At 36.7% G+C, this 13,844-nt stretch overlaps 1 protein-coding gene across 1 annotated transcript; it reads right to left on the bottom strand.

The window, feature by feature from the left end:
* Window positions 1–10,634: 10,634 nt before the first annotated feature.
* On the bottom strand, window positions 10,635–12,472 carry LOC117619868. The gene is made up of 4 exons (XM_034349923.1): window positions 12,389–12,472; window positions 11,366–11,811; window positions 11,017–11,254; window positions 10,635–10,906 (listed from the first exon to the last, which is right to left on the bottom strand). Exons 1-4 carry the CDS (start codon window positions 12,399–12,401, stop codon window positions 10,872–10,874), a joined length of 732 nt encoding a protein of 243 aa, XP_034205814.1. The 5' UTR covers window positions 12,402–12,472; the 3' UTR covers window positions 10,635–10,871.
* Window positions 12,473–13,844: the final 1,372 nt, after the last annotated feature.

The raw sequence follows: 13,844 nt of genomic DNA, 5'->3' as shown, positions 1-13,844 counted from the left end.
ACAAAATAACTTCAGTTTTAAAGAGGTAATCAAATCACTCAAAACTGGAATATTAAATTTTAAAAAATAAGTATTGATATTAATTTTGTATTTGAAATACCCACAAAAATTCCAACAAATACCCACATAGTTAAGGAAAAACTCAACCCCCACAAATTAGGGAATTCTCAAAATATATGAAGATTGTACCAAAATTTATTTAATTTTAAATTCATAAGATATGTACTCACAGTCATCTTGATAGTCATTGTAAATATAATAAAACCATCGAAAGCCTCAAAAGAAAAAAATGCCTCAAAAATTTAGGGTTTGAAAGCCTTACACCAAAACTCAAAATTAATGCCACTTACAGTGATATAATTTATTATTTCATTTCAGTTTTCTCAGGAGGATTCCACAGTGTACACTTCATGGCAATTAACTCAATGTGACATCTGTCAAGACTTTATAATCAAAAGAACATTAGTTCACTCAATATATTTGTATCAAGATTAACTCAAGTAACTAATATGAAGGATTGCACAATCGAAATATATAGGCGTTGGAAACTTTAAAAAGAATCCAAGGCATTAAAACAAAGATGTAATTAAATTGCATAAATGATTAGAACATTAAAGGCAATAATCACCTAACAATATCAACAATTTTACTGCCAAAATAAAAGCTCTAAATGTCATGAAATTGACATTAAAGTTTTGAAACTAAAGCTGCATAAATTAAAAAAGAAATAAAATCTCGTAATTGAATGTGAAATGCAAAAGCTTCCAAAAGAAGTTAAGAGCAATTAACTAATTCTGGAATCAAAAGGAGCTAACGTCCAAGGTGTTAAAGTGATACATTTATCCTACAAAAAAAAAAAAACATAGGTTTTTCTCCCAAATTCAAAGCAATGACAGCCATCAAAATAAAGAATAATTAGGCTCAATAAAACTTGCAATAATATCACATAAATTCTTTGCACGTTTTTGCAAAAATTAATAGATATAAATGAAAATAAGAATCAATATAAAAATTGAATACACAGATAGGCCAAATCTAAAACTGACGCAATATTAGATTTTGAATTCAGAATTAAACTAAAAAAAACTGTTTGCACCTTTTTTCTTTCAAGAATTTGAAACCAAAGTAAGTAGTATACTACACAGATTTGCAAGGATGCAACAATTGAATATTCAAATCAAATTTATCTTCATAAAAGAAAACTTAATTGTCTGTTGACCAATAATGCTTTATTCCTTCATAATGCATTAAACCACATAAAGATAGTGTATAAAAACCCAACATTAAAACAGTAATTTCAAACACTAAACTTTAGTGCTAAGAATATATTATAATTGCTTCTCACGTTGGTATGAAGGACTTCCAAAAGTAAGAACAATAAAATGATATTAAGTCCAACAAAAAAATAAGGGACCGTTATATAAAAGAAGATTGATGGCAACCAAAATGAATGAAGGCAATGTAAAAAGGCCCAACACAATAAAATCAAATATATATACTTGTTCTAAATATATATATATTTGCTTTGAAATTTCAATTAAAAGGAAAAAAAGATCAAAGATTTTGAAACACTTCAACGTTTCGGTTTTAAACACTTCAACCATTCAATATTGGATGTTTCAACGTAAATTAATTAATGAGTAATAATAAAGTAATCCGTAATGAAACAATAGAAGCTATTTAAAACAAACAGTAGCTTAGAAAAACATAGCTCACTTCAATATATATATTTTCCATTATTTCAATGGTCATTAATTAGCTTTTGAATGCTATTAACAATTTTAAGATTCTGAAATATATTTTAAAAACAATTGTGCTGTAGAAAACGGACACACCACATAAAATAATAATACGTTGAGCTATAATAATAATACCACATAAATTAGTCGGTAGGTTTTATTTTCAAACACTAGCAGTAATTTCCCAAACGTTAGCAACAAATTATAAACATATAAATGTACCAACAATATTTAAAGCAGTTGAAATTGTATATACAATATGAAAGCTTCAAACTGTATCTACCCAAAATAAATCGTAATTTTCATTTTGAAAATCCAATACAAATGCAAAAGCTTCAGTCAAAGAGTTAAAAGATATTAAAGCTAGGGATACGGGAAGAAAACAACTTTAACTTACAAAGGCTTTAGATTGTTATAAAAAATAATAGTTTTCCTCTTTCCATAAAGCCAAATACAAAATATTTATATTATAAATAACATATAAACAAATTGGAAAGTTTTGAAGGTATAATGAAATTGAAGAAAACAAAATAATAGGTAAGTAAAAGGAAAATAAATAATAAGTAAGAAGGTGAGTTTGGTACGGTGAAGCACGGCAAAGACGCTGTCCTAAAGCCTTTGTAGCCTCCCTACGTGCAGGTACTGACGGTCTACAAGACTCCAAGATACGCCCCCTTGTACACAAACTCAAGATCCGCTATGAGCACATTCACAGACAGATATAGGTATCCAAGTCACATAACCATTGCCCAAAATAATAATAATATAAAGTAGAGAATATATGTAAAAGTAGACAAGGAGAGAATTAGAATGTGTATGTGATATTCTTATAATGTATTGTGTGTTATTATGTGTATATTGTGTGTATTGTGTGTATTTCAAATGTGAAGGAGGAGTGGCCTTTTATAGGCATCCAAAAACATGTAATCTTCACCAACCATAAAAGTTCACCAACCAAAAAATTAAGGCATTCACCAACCAAAAATAAAACTTAAATATTAAATATTTATAACCCCCACAATAAATAAAATAAAACAGCCAAAGTAATTAAATAAATAAAACGGTTAAATTTTTAAAACCTTTTAAAATTCCAACAGTAGTCGACTTCTAAATGCTTAGTCCGAGAAAAACCGGATTGTAAGTAAGAGCAATAGAAGAAACATTATCACACCATATGGTAGGCGCAGGTAAGAAAATACACAGATCTAATAATAAGGAGCGTAACCAAGATAACTCAGTAGCAGTATCAGCTAATTATTACTTATACTCGACCTCTGTACTAGAACGTGAAATAGTCTTCTGCTTCTTTGAGCTCCAGGAAATTAAGTTAAAACCAAAATAGACACAAAAACCACCAATAGAATGTCTTGTATCAAGATCCCTTGTATAGTTAGCATCAAAATAAGCATTTAATTCTAGTTTTCCAGGTTGATACCGAAGCCCACGATCATATGTGGCCTTCGAATACTGCAAAATGCATTTCACTGCCTGCCAGTGCACTGTTGTAGGTGAATGCATGAACTGGCAGACTTGGTTCACATCATAAGACAAGTCTGGCCGAGTAAGAGTGAGATATTGTAAGGCACTCACAACTTGGCGATATTCAGAAGGATCCAAAAGAGGCTCACCACAGTGAAGACTCAATTTCTGACCAGAAATACATAGTGTAGATATAGGCTTGCAATGTACAAAACTAGTACAAGTAAGAAGGTCAGAGGCATATTTCTTTGCGTCAAATGCAACGTGCAACCTACATAAGTAGCCGCAATATCCAGGAAATAATTTAGAGGGCCCAAATACTTCATAGAAAATCATTTTCCCAATCTCTGAATAAGAGCCATAACTTGAGAAGAATGATTTCCAATCACTGAAATATCATCTACATAGATAAGTCGAATAAAAAAGATACCAAAATCACTAAATCGTTTAAACCAGGCTCGAGGTGCCTGTTTTAAACCATAAAGCGACCTTTGCAGCTTGAAAACATGATTAGGATACTGCAAATCAACAAAACCAACCGATTGCTTCCTGTATACATCTTCACTCAAAAAGGCATGAAGGCGGCGTTCTGAATTGATGAACATGCCATTGATTAGGCACAACAAGCCCAAGAACCTTACGAATTGTGGTGTGCTTAACCAGAGGACTGAACGTCTCTGAATAATCGAGCCCTTCCTATTGATGGAAACCATTGGCCACTAAACGCTCTTTATTACGCTCAATGGATCCATCGGAGTGCCTTTTAATCTCTTGTTGGGAAGAACATTCATGTGATTTTGAAAAGGAACCAAAGTCCACGTCTCATACCTTTGCAAAGTACTAAACTCTGTGGCCATGACAGTCCTCCATTCTGCATGTTTGACAGCTTTGCCAAAACATGAAGGCTCAACATCTTTAGAATCAACCTGGAGATGCAAAGCATACCTCAAAAAGGATTTTAAACTCCTCTTTTGAGATTAAGTCACCATCTAATGTCGATGATGAGCGGTGGAATAAAAGAAGTGACAGCTTCCAATGGTACAGCAGATAGAGAAGATTCACGCACCACAACTAAATCTCAGACTGGAGTAGATGATGTTGAAGTGTCATAACATCTATCTTGGCTTAAAAAATATGAAGATGGCAATTGTGATTGTGTAGGTTGTGTTATTTGTGGGCTTGGGCTTGGAACAAGATCTTAGGTGCTGCAATGGACTAAGGGTAAACAAGACCAGGTTTAGTAATAGGAAAATGAAAGGAAAGACTAGCATTTGTACCTGAGTCAGGGAGGACACCTTGCCTGAGAGATGCGAGTTCACAACGTGCAAATGGGAAGGTACCTTCATCAAACAGCACATGACGGGACAAAAACACCTTACTTGTTGTTAAATCTAGACACTGATAACCAAGATGATTAAGAGAATAACCCATGAATACACACGAACGAGACCATGGTTGAAGTTTGTTTTGGTTATACGGACGAAGAAGGGGAAAGCAAGTGCACCCAAAAACTCGAAGAAATTCATAACTTGGACTGCAATTGAACAAAACTTGATATGGACTCTTTTTTTGAAGAACTCTAGTAGGTAACTATTTATCAATTACACAGCGGTTTGAAAAGCTTATTCCTTATATTTTTGTGGTATGTCAGAATGGGTCATAAGAGCCAAACCTATTTCAACTATGTGACGGTATATTCGTTCAGCCAAGCCATTTTGTTCTAGATGTTTTGGACAAGAGAACCTTTGATGGATACCTTGAGATAACAAATATTGAGGAAGGGTCTGTTTGGTGATTTATTTTTCATAGGAAAGATCCAAGAATAGCGTTAGAAGTAATCAACCAACAACAAATAATACTGAAAACTATTGATTGAATTAACTAGAGAACACCATACATTAGAGTGTACAAGTTGTAAAAGAAACTGTGACTCAGATGATGAAAAACTAAAACTAATAGGTAATTTAGAACTCTTAGCTAACGGACAAGAATGACAAAAGGAAAATTTAGAAGAACCACAAACAGGTACAATCTTATTCGTAGTTAAATATTTTATTGTGGAAGACACATGATGTCCTAAGCGCGAGTACCAAGTTTGTGCAGAAACTCTAGAACCTATAGAAGCCGCCAATGCCTAGATTAATGGAGGGGGTCGAAACTGCAATGGATATAGGTCATTCTCACATCCCCTTGGAAAAGCGTCCTCTGGATTTTGAGGTCCTTGATGAGAAAAAAACAAGGTAGGATAAATTAGAAAATAGCAATGGTTATCAACAGTGAAACGGTGAATAAATAACAAATTGCATAAAGCATCAGGACAATGCAAGACATCTTTAAGAGAAAAATTTGTGGATGTCATGACAATTTTAGCATTTCCAATATGAGTTATTCGTAAATCAGAGTCAGTACCTATATCGCCAACCTATTCCTTACCAACATATTCCTAAGCATTATTGAGATTACAATTTTTGGTGTGATATGGGCATTGAGTTTGTGTCAACGAGCCAAATATTTGAGGTGAATCAATTTGCAGTGTTAGGCTGGGTGGCCATTGCAGAGAGACGGCTTGCTGGAATTTGGCCTTCATATGCAGTATTCATTTTATTAAAGCAGTCCAAAGCTTGATGGTTAGGCTTGTTGCAAATCTGGAAAATGGAACGACCAGGGACTGAAGAAGAAGACTCGCATGGAGTACTGAAAGATCGTTGATTGGGGAAATTAGACCGGAATTGACTAGGCCCACGAGTAGTAGCATAATTTATGTTGCATGAAAAATTGCAACTAGGAGAACGCCCTCTATTGCCATGGCCACGTGAAGCAACAAAGGTAGTAATCCCTGTGTTCAGATTAGGAATAAGCTGTGACTGTTCCCCTATACGTCGTTCAGCACTCAGTAAAAGTGCCCCCAAAGCTTCAGACGTGATTGGAGCATCACAAGCTTGTGCGACACTGACTGACTTCAAATGCAGCCCTGACATTATTCATGATGATGGAGACCAGATAATCATATGTGAGGGGACTTCCTACAAGAGGCAAATTATCAGAAATCAAATTCATTTTGTCTAAAAATTCAGAAATGGACATATCTCTCTTAATAGTACGTAGAAACTCATTTCGCAAGTGTAAAATCCAATTATGTGAGGTGGACGCATAACGGTGCTCCAAAGATTCCCAAGTTTTGCGAGAAGTGGGGGAAAGAGTGACAGTAGCCAATATTGTCGGACTCAATGAGTTGTTAATCCAACTGAGAATGGTCTGATCTTGTTGCACCCAATTAAGATAAGCAGGATTCAGTATAGAAGTATTTGTTGCTAGGAGATGCTTGGGTGGACAAGGCACCGAGCCATCAACATAGCCAAAAAGGTCATGGCTGCGAAGAATTGGAGATATTTGAGCCAACCAAAGTGGAGAGCTTGATGGTAACAATAGTGGAAACTACAAGTGTAGCAGCACGGGTGGGTGTTGCAGAATTGTTGGTTGGAGGTGGTGGTGGGTTTGCATCATTGGTGTTGGTAGGATAAAGAACTGTCATTCAAACAAGATGAATTCAAATTCAAAAACTCAGTAAACTTATCCACATCAGACCTTGGTCTAACAGGTCGTGAGCGGCGATCTCGGGATGGGATGTATGTAAGTTCTTTAAAGCCATAACATGTTTAACACTAACCTGAGTCTGACATGGTGCTGGCTCAGATTGGATGATGCTGGAACAGATTTGCAGCACAAGGTATAGAAGTTCTTCTCCTGAGAATCCGATCCTATATATATGCATCTCTCTAAGTGTCCTGCCCATCAGGAAACACTTAGAGATATCCTTCATGCGATAGAACTAATCTATTCCAATCCTTGTAGAACTAGGAACCTTTAAGCCTTCATTATCCTTATTAAACACTGTTTTAAAGGCTACCTAATCGAGATAGGTTTGAGTTCCTGATAAACAATAAGTCTTTCAATCCTTTATAGATTAGAAGATCACTTCAGTAGGTTTAAGGCAATAAACCTTCTTACATTCTCCCACTTGATCTAATAATCAATTCAGACTTATTGCTCATCACTTGATGGCCATGTGGAACTCAAAATTCTCTTGTTCCTTTATCAAGCCACTGTCATTTTGAAAATTCATAGAGGACTATCGAAGTACACTGGATATATAACATCCAAGACTTTTATAATCACATATATGAACCTGCAAAACACATAAGGCATCCAACTAGATTGAAAATGAGAACCCTTTTGTTTTACTGTAAGTGTAATAAAACAAAACAGTTCTTTGCTCACCCTTTAAGACTACCAAGGTCTCCTTTAATGACTCATTCATAGATTCAAACTGCAAAACATAATGCTAGCATGATCACAGTTTGGCCTTTATTCTATTTGTCATCCAGAAGCAGTAAATGCAAAACATTATATAAAAACAATTCAAATAAGTCTACTTTAAACAGAATCTGACTAGATAGAACTAGTTAACAAAATCAAAAATAAAACATAACTGCAAGAACTCTAGCTCCCACTGACTCCCACTGACTTTAGGTATCAAAACTGAATTGCAATCCCATGCTTGCCACATGTCTGTGAAAAACATGATTAGGCAGCCCTTTATTCAAGGGGTCTGCAATCATAAAATCTGTGCCAATGTGACTTAGAGCAGTCTCTCCATCTCTGATCTTTTCCTTTGCAGATAAGAACTTTAAATGCAAATGCCTCATTCCACTTGATCTCTTATTTCCTTGTGCAAAATACACTGCTGCAGTATTGTCATTCCATAACTGAATCGGTCTCTGTATTGAATCCACAATTTTCAGCATGGACATGAAATTTTTAAGCCACACTGCCATTGAAGTGGCTTCATAAACTGCCAAGAACTCTGCTTGCATGGTGGAGGTTGAAACATACTGCTGTTTCATGCTCTTCCATGCCATTGCAGCACCTGCAAATAGAAAAACAACTCCTGATGTGCATTTCTTAGTATCCTGACATCCTGCAAAGTCTGCATCTGCATATCCTTCCAGCTGCAAATTTTCAACCTTTCTATAGACCAATTTGTACTCTTTAGTTCTTTACAAATACCTTAATACTTTCTTTCCTGCAATCCAATGTGCTTGACCTGGATTAGACTGAAATCTACCAAGAACACTTATGCAGAATGCTAAGTCTGGCCTAGTGCAGACTTGTGCATACATCAGGCTTCCTACCAATGATGCATAAGGTTTGTCCTTCATCTCCTGTCTCTCTTGCTCAGTTTTAGGAGATTGTTCACTGCTCAATTTATCCCCTTTTGAGAAAGGAACATCGCATCCTGTACAATTTCCCATGTTAAACCTTTTAAGCACTTTCTCAATATATGCCTTTTGGCATAAACCAATCATTTTTCTTTCTGTGTCCCTATTGATTTCAATTCCCAGAACGTAGTTTGCCTCTCCCAGATCACTCATATCAAAATGATTGGATAGCATCCCTTTAGTGTCATGCAACATAGACAGATTGCTACTTGCTAGAAGGATGTCATCCACGTATAGTAGCATAAAAATAAAATTCTTTCCATTGAATTTCATATAGATGCATTCATCTAATGGATTATCAATGAAGCCTTGGGACTTAACAACTTCATCAAATTTGAGATACCATTGTCTTGATGCCTGTTTTAGACCATATATTGATTTCTGCAGCTTGCACACTAAACTTTCTTCCCCTTTTGAGGCAAAACCATCTGGCTGCTTCATATATATTTCTTCAATTAGATCTCCATTTAGGAAGGCTGTCTTAACGTCCATTTGATGAAGATGCAGATCAAAATGAGCAACTAAAGCCATTATAACTCTGAATGAATCTTTAGTCGACACTGGAGAGAAAGTCTCATTGTAATCAACTCCTTCTTCTTGTGTGTAACCTTTTGCCACTAGTCTGGCTTTATACCTGTCTATTTGTCCTTGTGCATTTCTTTTAGTTTTATAGACCCACTTGCATCCTATAGGTTTGCATCCTGGTGGTAAAACTACTAGTTTCCATACCCCATTTTTGCTCATTGATTCTAGTTCAGATTCTATGGCTGCAGACCATTGTGTGCACTTGCTTCTTTCCATGGCTTGCTTGAAAGTTGCAGGGTCTTCATCAGTATTGATGTCATGTTCAGATTCTTGTAGATAAACAAAATAGTCATTGGACAAGGCCGGCCTCTTAGGCCTTTGTGACCTCCTGAGTTGTGGATTTGGAACCTGTACTGGTTGATCTGTCTGAACATCTTCTGCTGCAGTTTGTTGGTATTCTGTCACTTGTCCTTCTTCATTATTTCTTTCTTCATCCATTGGTGAGTCTTGGTTTTCTCCCAAGACATCAAGAGGTAAAATGGTAACATTTCTCATTTGATTCTCATCTGCAGTTTCCTTGTTTTCCAAAACCTCATCAAAATCAAAATCTATATCATCTAATCCTCCCTCTTCTTCTTCAATGAAGATTGCTCTTTGTGTTTCCACAAATCTTGTGTTATGCTTGGGACAATAAAACCTGTAACCTTTTGTCCTATCTGGATATCCTATGAAGAAACAACTCACAGTTTTGGAATCAAGTTTCTTCTGCATTGGATTGTATAATTTTTCCTCTGCCTTGCATCCCTAGGTTTTTAGATGAGCCAAACTAGGCTTTCTTTTGCTCCAGATTTCGTAGGGTATCTTGTTTGTAGCTTTGGTAGGTACTCTATTGACAAGATAATTTGCAGTTTTTAAAGCTTCTCCCCATAGAAAAGTAGGAAGCTTTGCACAACACATCATGCTTCTCACCATCTCTATTAAGGTTCTATTTCTCCTTTCTGAAACACCATTCTGTTGTGGTGTCCCAGGATTTGTATACTGTGCAATAATGCCCTCTTGCTGCAAAAAGTTTGCAAAAGGTCCTGGATTTCTTCCCCTTTCAGTGAACTTGCCATAGAACTCTCCTCCCCTATCTGATCTTACAACCTTTATCTTAGAATCCAGCTGGTTTTCTACTTCTGCTTTGTAGATTTTAAACATTTCCAGTGCTTTGGACTTTTCTGTTATCAGATACACATATCCATATCTTGAAAAATCATCTGTTAAGGTAATAAAATACCTGAAACCATCATGTGTATCAGCTGGGAAAGGTCCGCAAATATCTGTGTGTATTATCTCAAGTAGTTTTTCACTCCTTATCGCCCCTTTCTTTCTGAGATTTGTCAATTTTCCTTTTGCACATTCAATGCATGTTTTATCTTGTTCATGGTGGTTAAGTGGTGGAAGAATTGATTCTTTGCTTAAGAGATTCATTCTTTCTTTCGAGACATGTCCAAGTCTCTTATGCCATAGTGTGAAGGGTTCAGTATTACAAGGTCTTTTTGAACTTAACACATTTATCATCTCTGTACTTTGATTTGGCAATTTGCAGTTCAAACGAAACATCCCATCGATCAACAATCCATTACCAATAAAACTTTTATTTCTGAAAATGGAGAAACCAGACTCATCAAACTCAAACTGTAAGTTTGATCTTACAAGCTTGCTAACTGATAACAGATTCCTTGTCATAGAAGGAACATAAACGACATCAATTAATTCCAAAATGAAACCTGACTCCAACTCAAGACTAGCTAAACCAACAAAATCTACTCTAACTCTTTCTCCATTTCCCACGAACACCTTCAAGTCATCCTTGTTTGGCACCCTCTTTGTTTTGAATCCCTGCAAAGAGTTAGTCACATGAACTGTTGCACCACTGTCTAACCACCATGAATTAGATAAAACTTCAACTGTATTAGATTCATAAATCACAGAGACATTTTCATGCTTACCTTTTCCCTTTTGTTTGTCCAACCAGCGCTTGTATCTTCTGCAATCTCTCTTTAAATGTCCAAATTTCTTGCAGAAGAAACACTTCAAACCTACTGGACCCGTGCCCTTTGCAGACTCATCTTTCTTTTGCTGCTTATCTGTGTTCTTGTTTTTGGTCCATTCCTTTTGTTTAAACTTAGTATCCTGCACAAAACACACTTGATCTTTGCCTTTGTCCTTTCTTATACTTTGTTCTTCCTGCACACATATACCTATCAAATCAACAACTGACCATATCTCCTTCTGAGCAATATAAGTAGTTTTCAGTTGTCTAAAAATACTAGGTAGAGAGTTAATGGCAAAGTGCACCATCATGGTTTCATCCACATTGACTTTTAGAGCCTTCAACTTGTTTCCTATCTCAACCATGTTCAGAATATGAGTTCTTATGCAGCCTTCTCCATTGTATTTCATATCTGTCAGCTGGCTCATGAGTGTGCCAATTTCAGCTTTCTTGGAGCCTTGGAAGTTTTCTGCAATAGCTTCCATGAATAGCTTAGCACTCTCAGTTTCAGTAATACTGCCTCTGACCTCTTCTGAAATAGACCTCCTCATGATCAGAATTGCCATTTTGTTGGCCTTAATCCACTTTGCATATTTAGCCTTAGTCTCAGCAGATGCATCATTCGCAGGTACTGATAGAGCTTCATCAGTAAGAACCATCTCATAATCCAGAAGTCCAAGAGCAATTTCCACATCTTCTCTCCATTTCTTATAATTTGAGCCAGTGAGAGTTCGAATGGAGTTGTGATTGACTGTACATGTTTAAAACAAGATAAGCACTTTATATATATAACTTTCCCCAGAACTTTAATCAAACACACTTAATCACATCTTTGGACAGTGATTCAAGCATGCTTATTGACACTGGAAAACGAATAGATATGAATTTCCTGAGCAAAAGATCTTCTACATCTTTAGATAGAAGAAAACCTTTCACTAATCCATATCTATCCATGTCCCATGTCGATCCACCATGATACAAGACACATCAAACCGCTGACATCTTTGGACAGAAAGCCTTTCGACATGTTTTGCATCATGGTGCAAATTCTGATCATAATACTTTGAATACAGTGATCATGCAATGGTTGAGTCGCTTTGGCTCACTCAATCATTACACAAGAACTGTAAGCGATGATCTGTAGAAAACGTCAAGAACATGATAAAGCACATACTTTATACTGTTATCATGTTCATACTTTATAACTTAAAAGCTGTCAGTTATTTTCTCAATTTCCTGCACGAGTTTTGTTAGGTAGAAACATGATATAACTTAAGCTCTGATACCACATGTAAGTTCTTTAAAGCCATAACATGTTTAACACTAACCTGAGTCTGACATGGTGCTGGCGCAGATTGGATGATGCTGGAACAGATTTGCAGCTTAAGGTATAGAAGTTCTTCTCCTTAGAAACCGATCCTTATAGCTATAACTCTGATGGGTGAATTTCTGATTAGCTTAGATATTTCGGATCTAGGAGGGAGCCTTCTATTTATATGCATCTCTCTAAGTGTCTTGCCCATCAAGAAACACTTAGAGATATCTTTCATGCCATAGAATTAATATGTTCCAATCCTTGTAGAACTAGGAACCCTTAAGCCTTTTATTAACCTTCTTAAACACTGTTTATAGGCTGCCTAATCGAGCGCATCAAATCCGATCATGAGGCAGAGTGGGTGGTAGCATACCTATGCAGTTGTGGAGTCTTGGCAGCCACGAGATGGCAAAAAGGCGCTGTGACGGGGGTCGAATAGGTGTTCTTGGACATGGGACCAAGTCGAAGAGCTACTGCATGCATCGAATGGGTGCTCTCGGTAACCGAGAGGAGGAGCAGTAGCTACGGCTAGGGTTGTGGCGGCAGTCGCAGTGCCTAGAGTCTGAACCACGACTTCAGTTGCAGCACACGGTAACTGCCTCGGAGTCATGTTGTCGTGGTGACCCAAGTTTGTCAAGGATTGGGTTGTTGTTGCAGCCCGACTCCTTGTTCGCGTACTTCCAACATGGTTGTTTGGAAGGCTTCGATTGAGCGATGAAAATGAGGAAACAGGTTCTTTTCATTTAAGAGCACGCTTTGAGTATAACTCGGTCTCTCAGTGAAAGCACCAGAATGTTTGAGCAAAATTCCGCATGGGGAATATTCGCTAGCTGATTCCTCGACCTTCGATCTTCCTTCTCTCTCTGCCTCAATCCCTATGAAATAAATTGGAGTAAATAGACCACAGCCAGTGGGTGTTGGCCAAAGGCCCTTTGATGCCTAAGTTAGTTCAATTAGATCTGGACAAAGATACAACAATAGCTAAAATGGATGGAGTTTTCTCTCAAGGGGAGAGCCGGGTGGTCGGCGCCGTGTGTGGTGGTGCTTAGCAGTGTGAGAGAGAGGGTGAGGGAGGAGGCAACGACAAAGAGGGAGATAGGATTTTCCAAGGGTTTTGAGTGTGAGTTTAGAATTACCTTGAATATCTTTGTAGCCATGTATTTATAGGCTCCTTGTATGCTAGGGTTTGAAGAAGAATCCTCATTTGGTTAGGATTATTCTTACCCATAAATAGGAGATTGGAATTAATCAAGGAGATTTGATGGAAATCTCATCCATGATTTAGGGAGATATTCTCATCTTAAATCAAAGATAATTTTCTGAATTAAATAGGATTTAATTAGGGTAATCAGTTGCCGAAATGTGTTCCCACAAAGAAAGCAAAAGAAAGAGAAAATTGAAGACTAGAGAAGAGAAAATCAGAGAGCGCGTGACCTAAAAAGAACTGAAAATGAAATCTTGCGGAGAAA

Source organism: Prunus dulcis, chromosome 2, assembly GCF_902201215.1.
Source record: "Prunus dulcis chromosome 2, ALMONDv2, whole genome shotgun sequence".
NCBI lineage: Eukaryota > Viridiplantae > Streptophyta > Magnoliopsida > Rosales > Rosaceae > Prunus > Prunus dulcis.
Note: the sequence above shows the minus strand (reverse complement) of the source record. Positions and strands in the feature narration are given on the sequence as shown.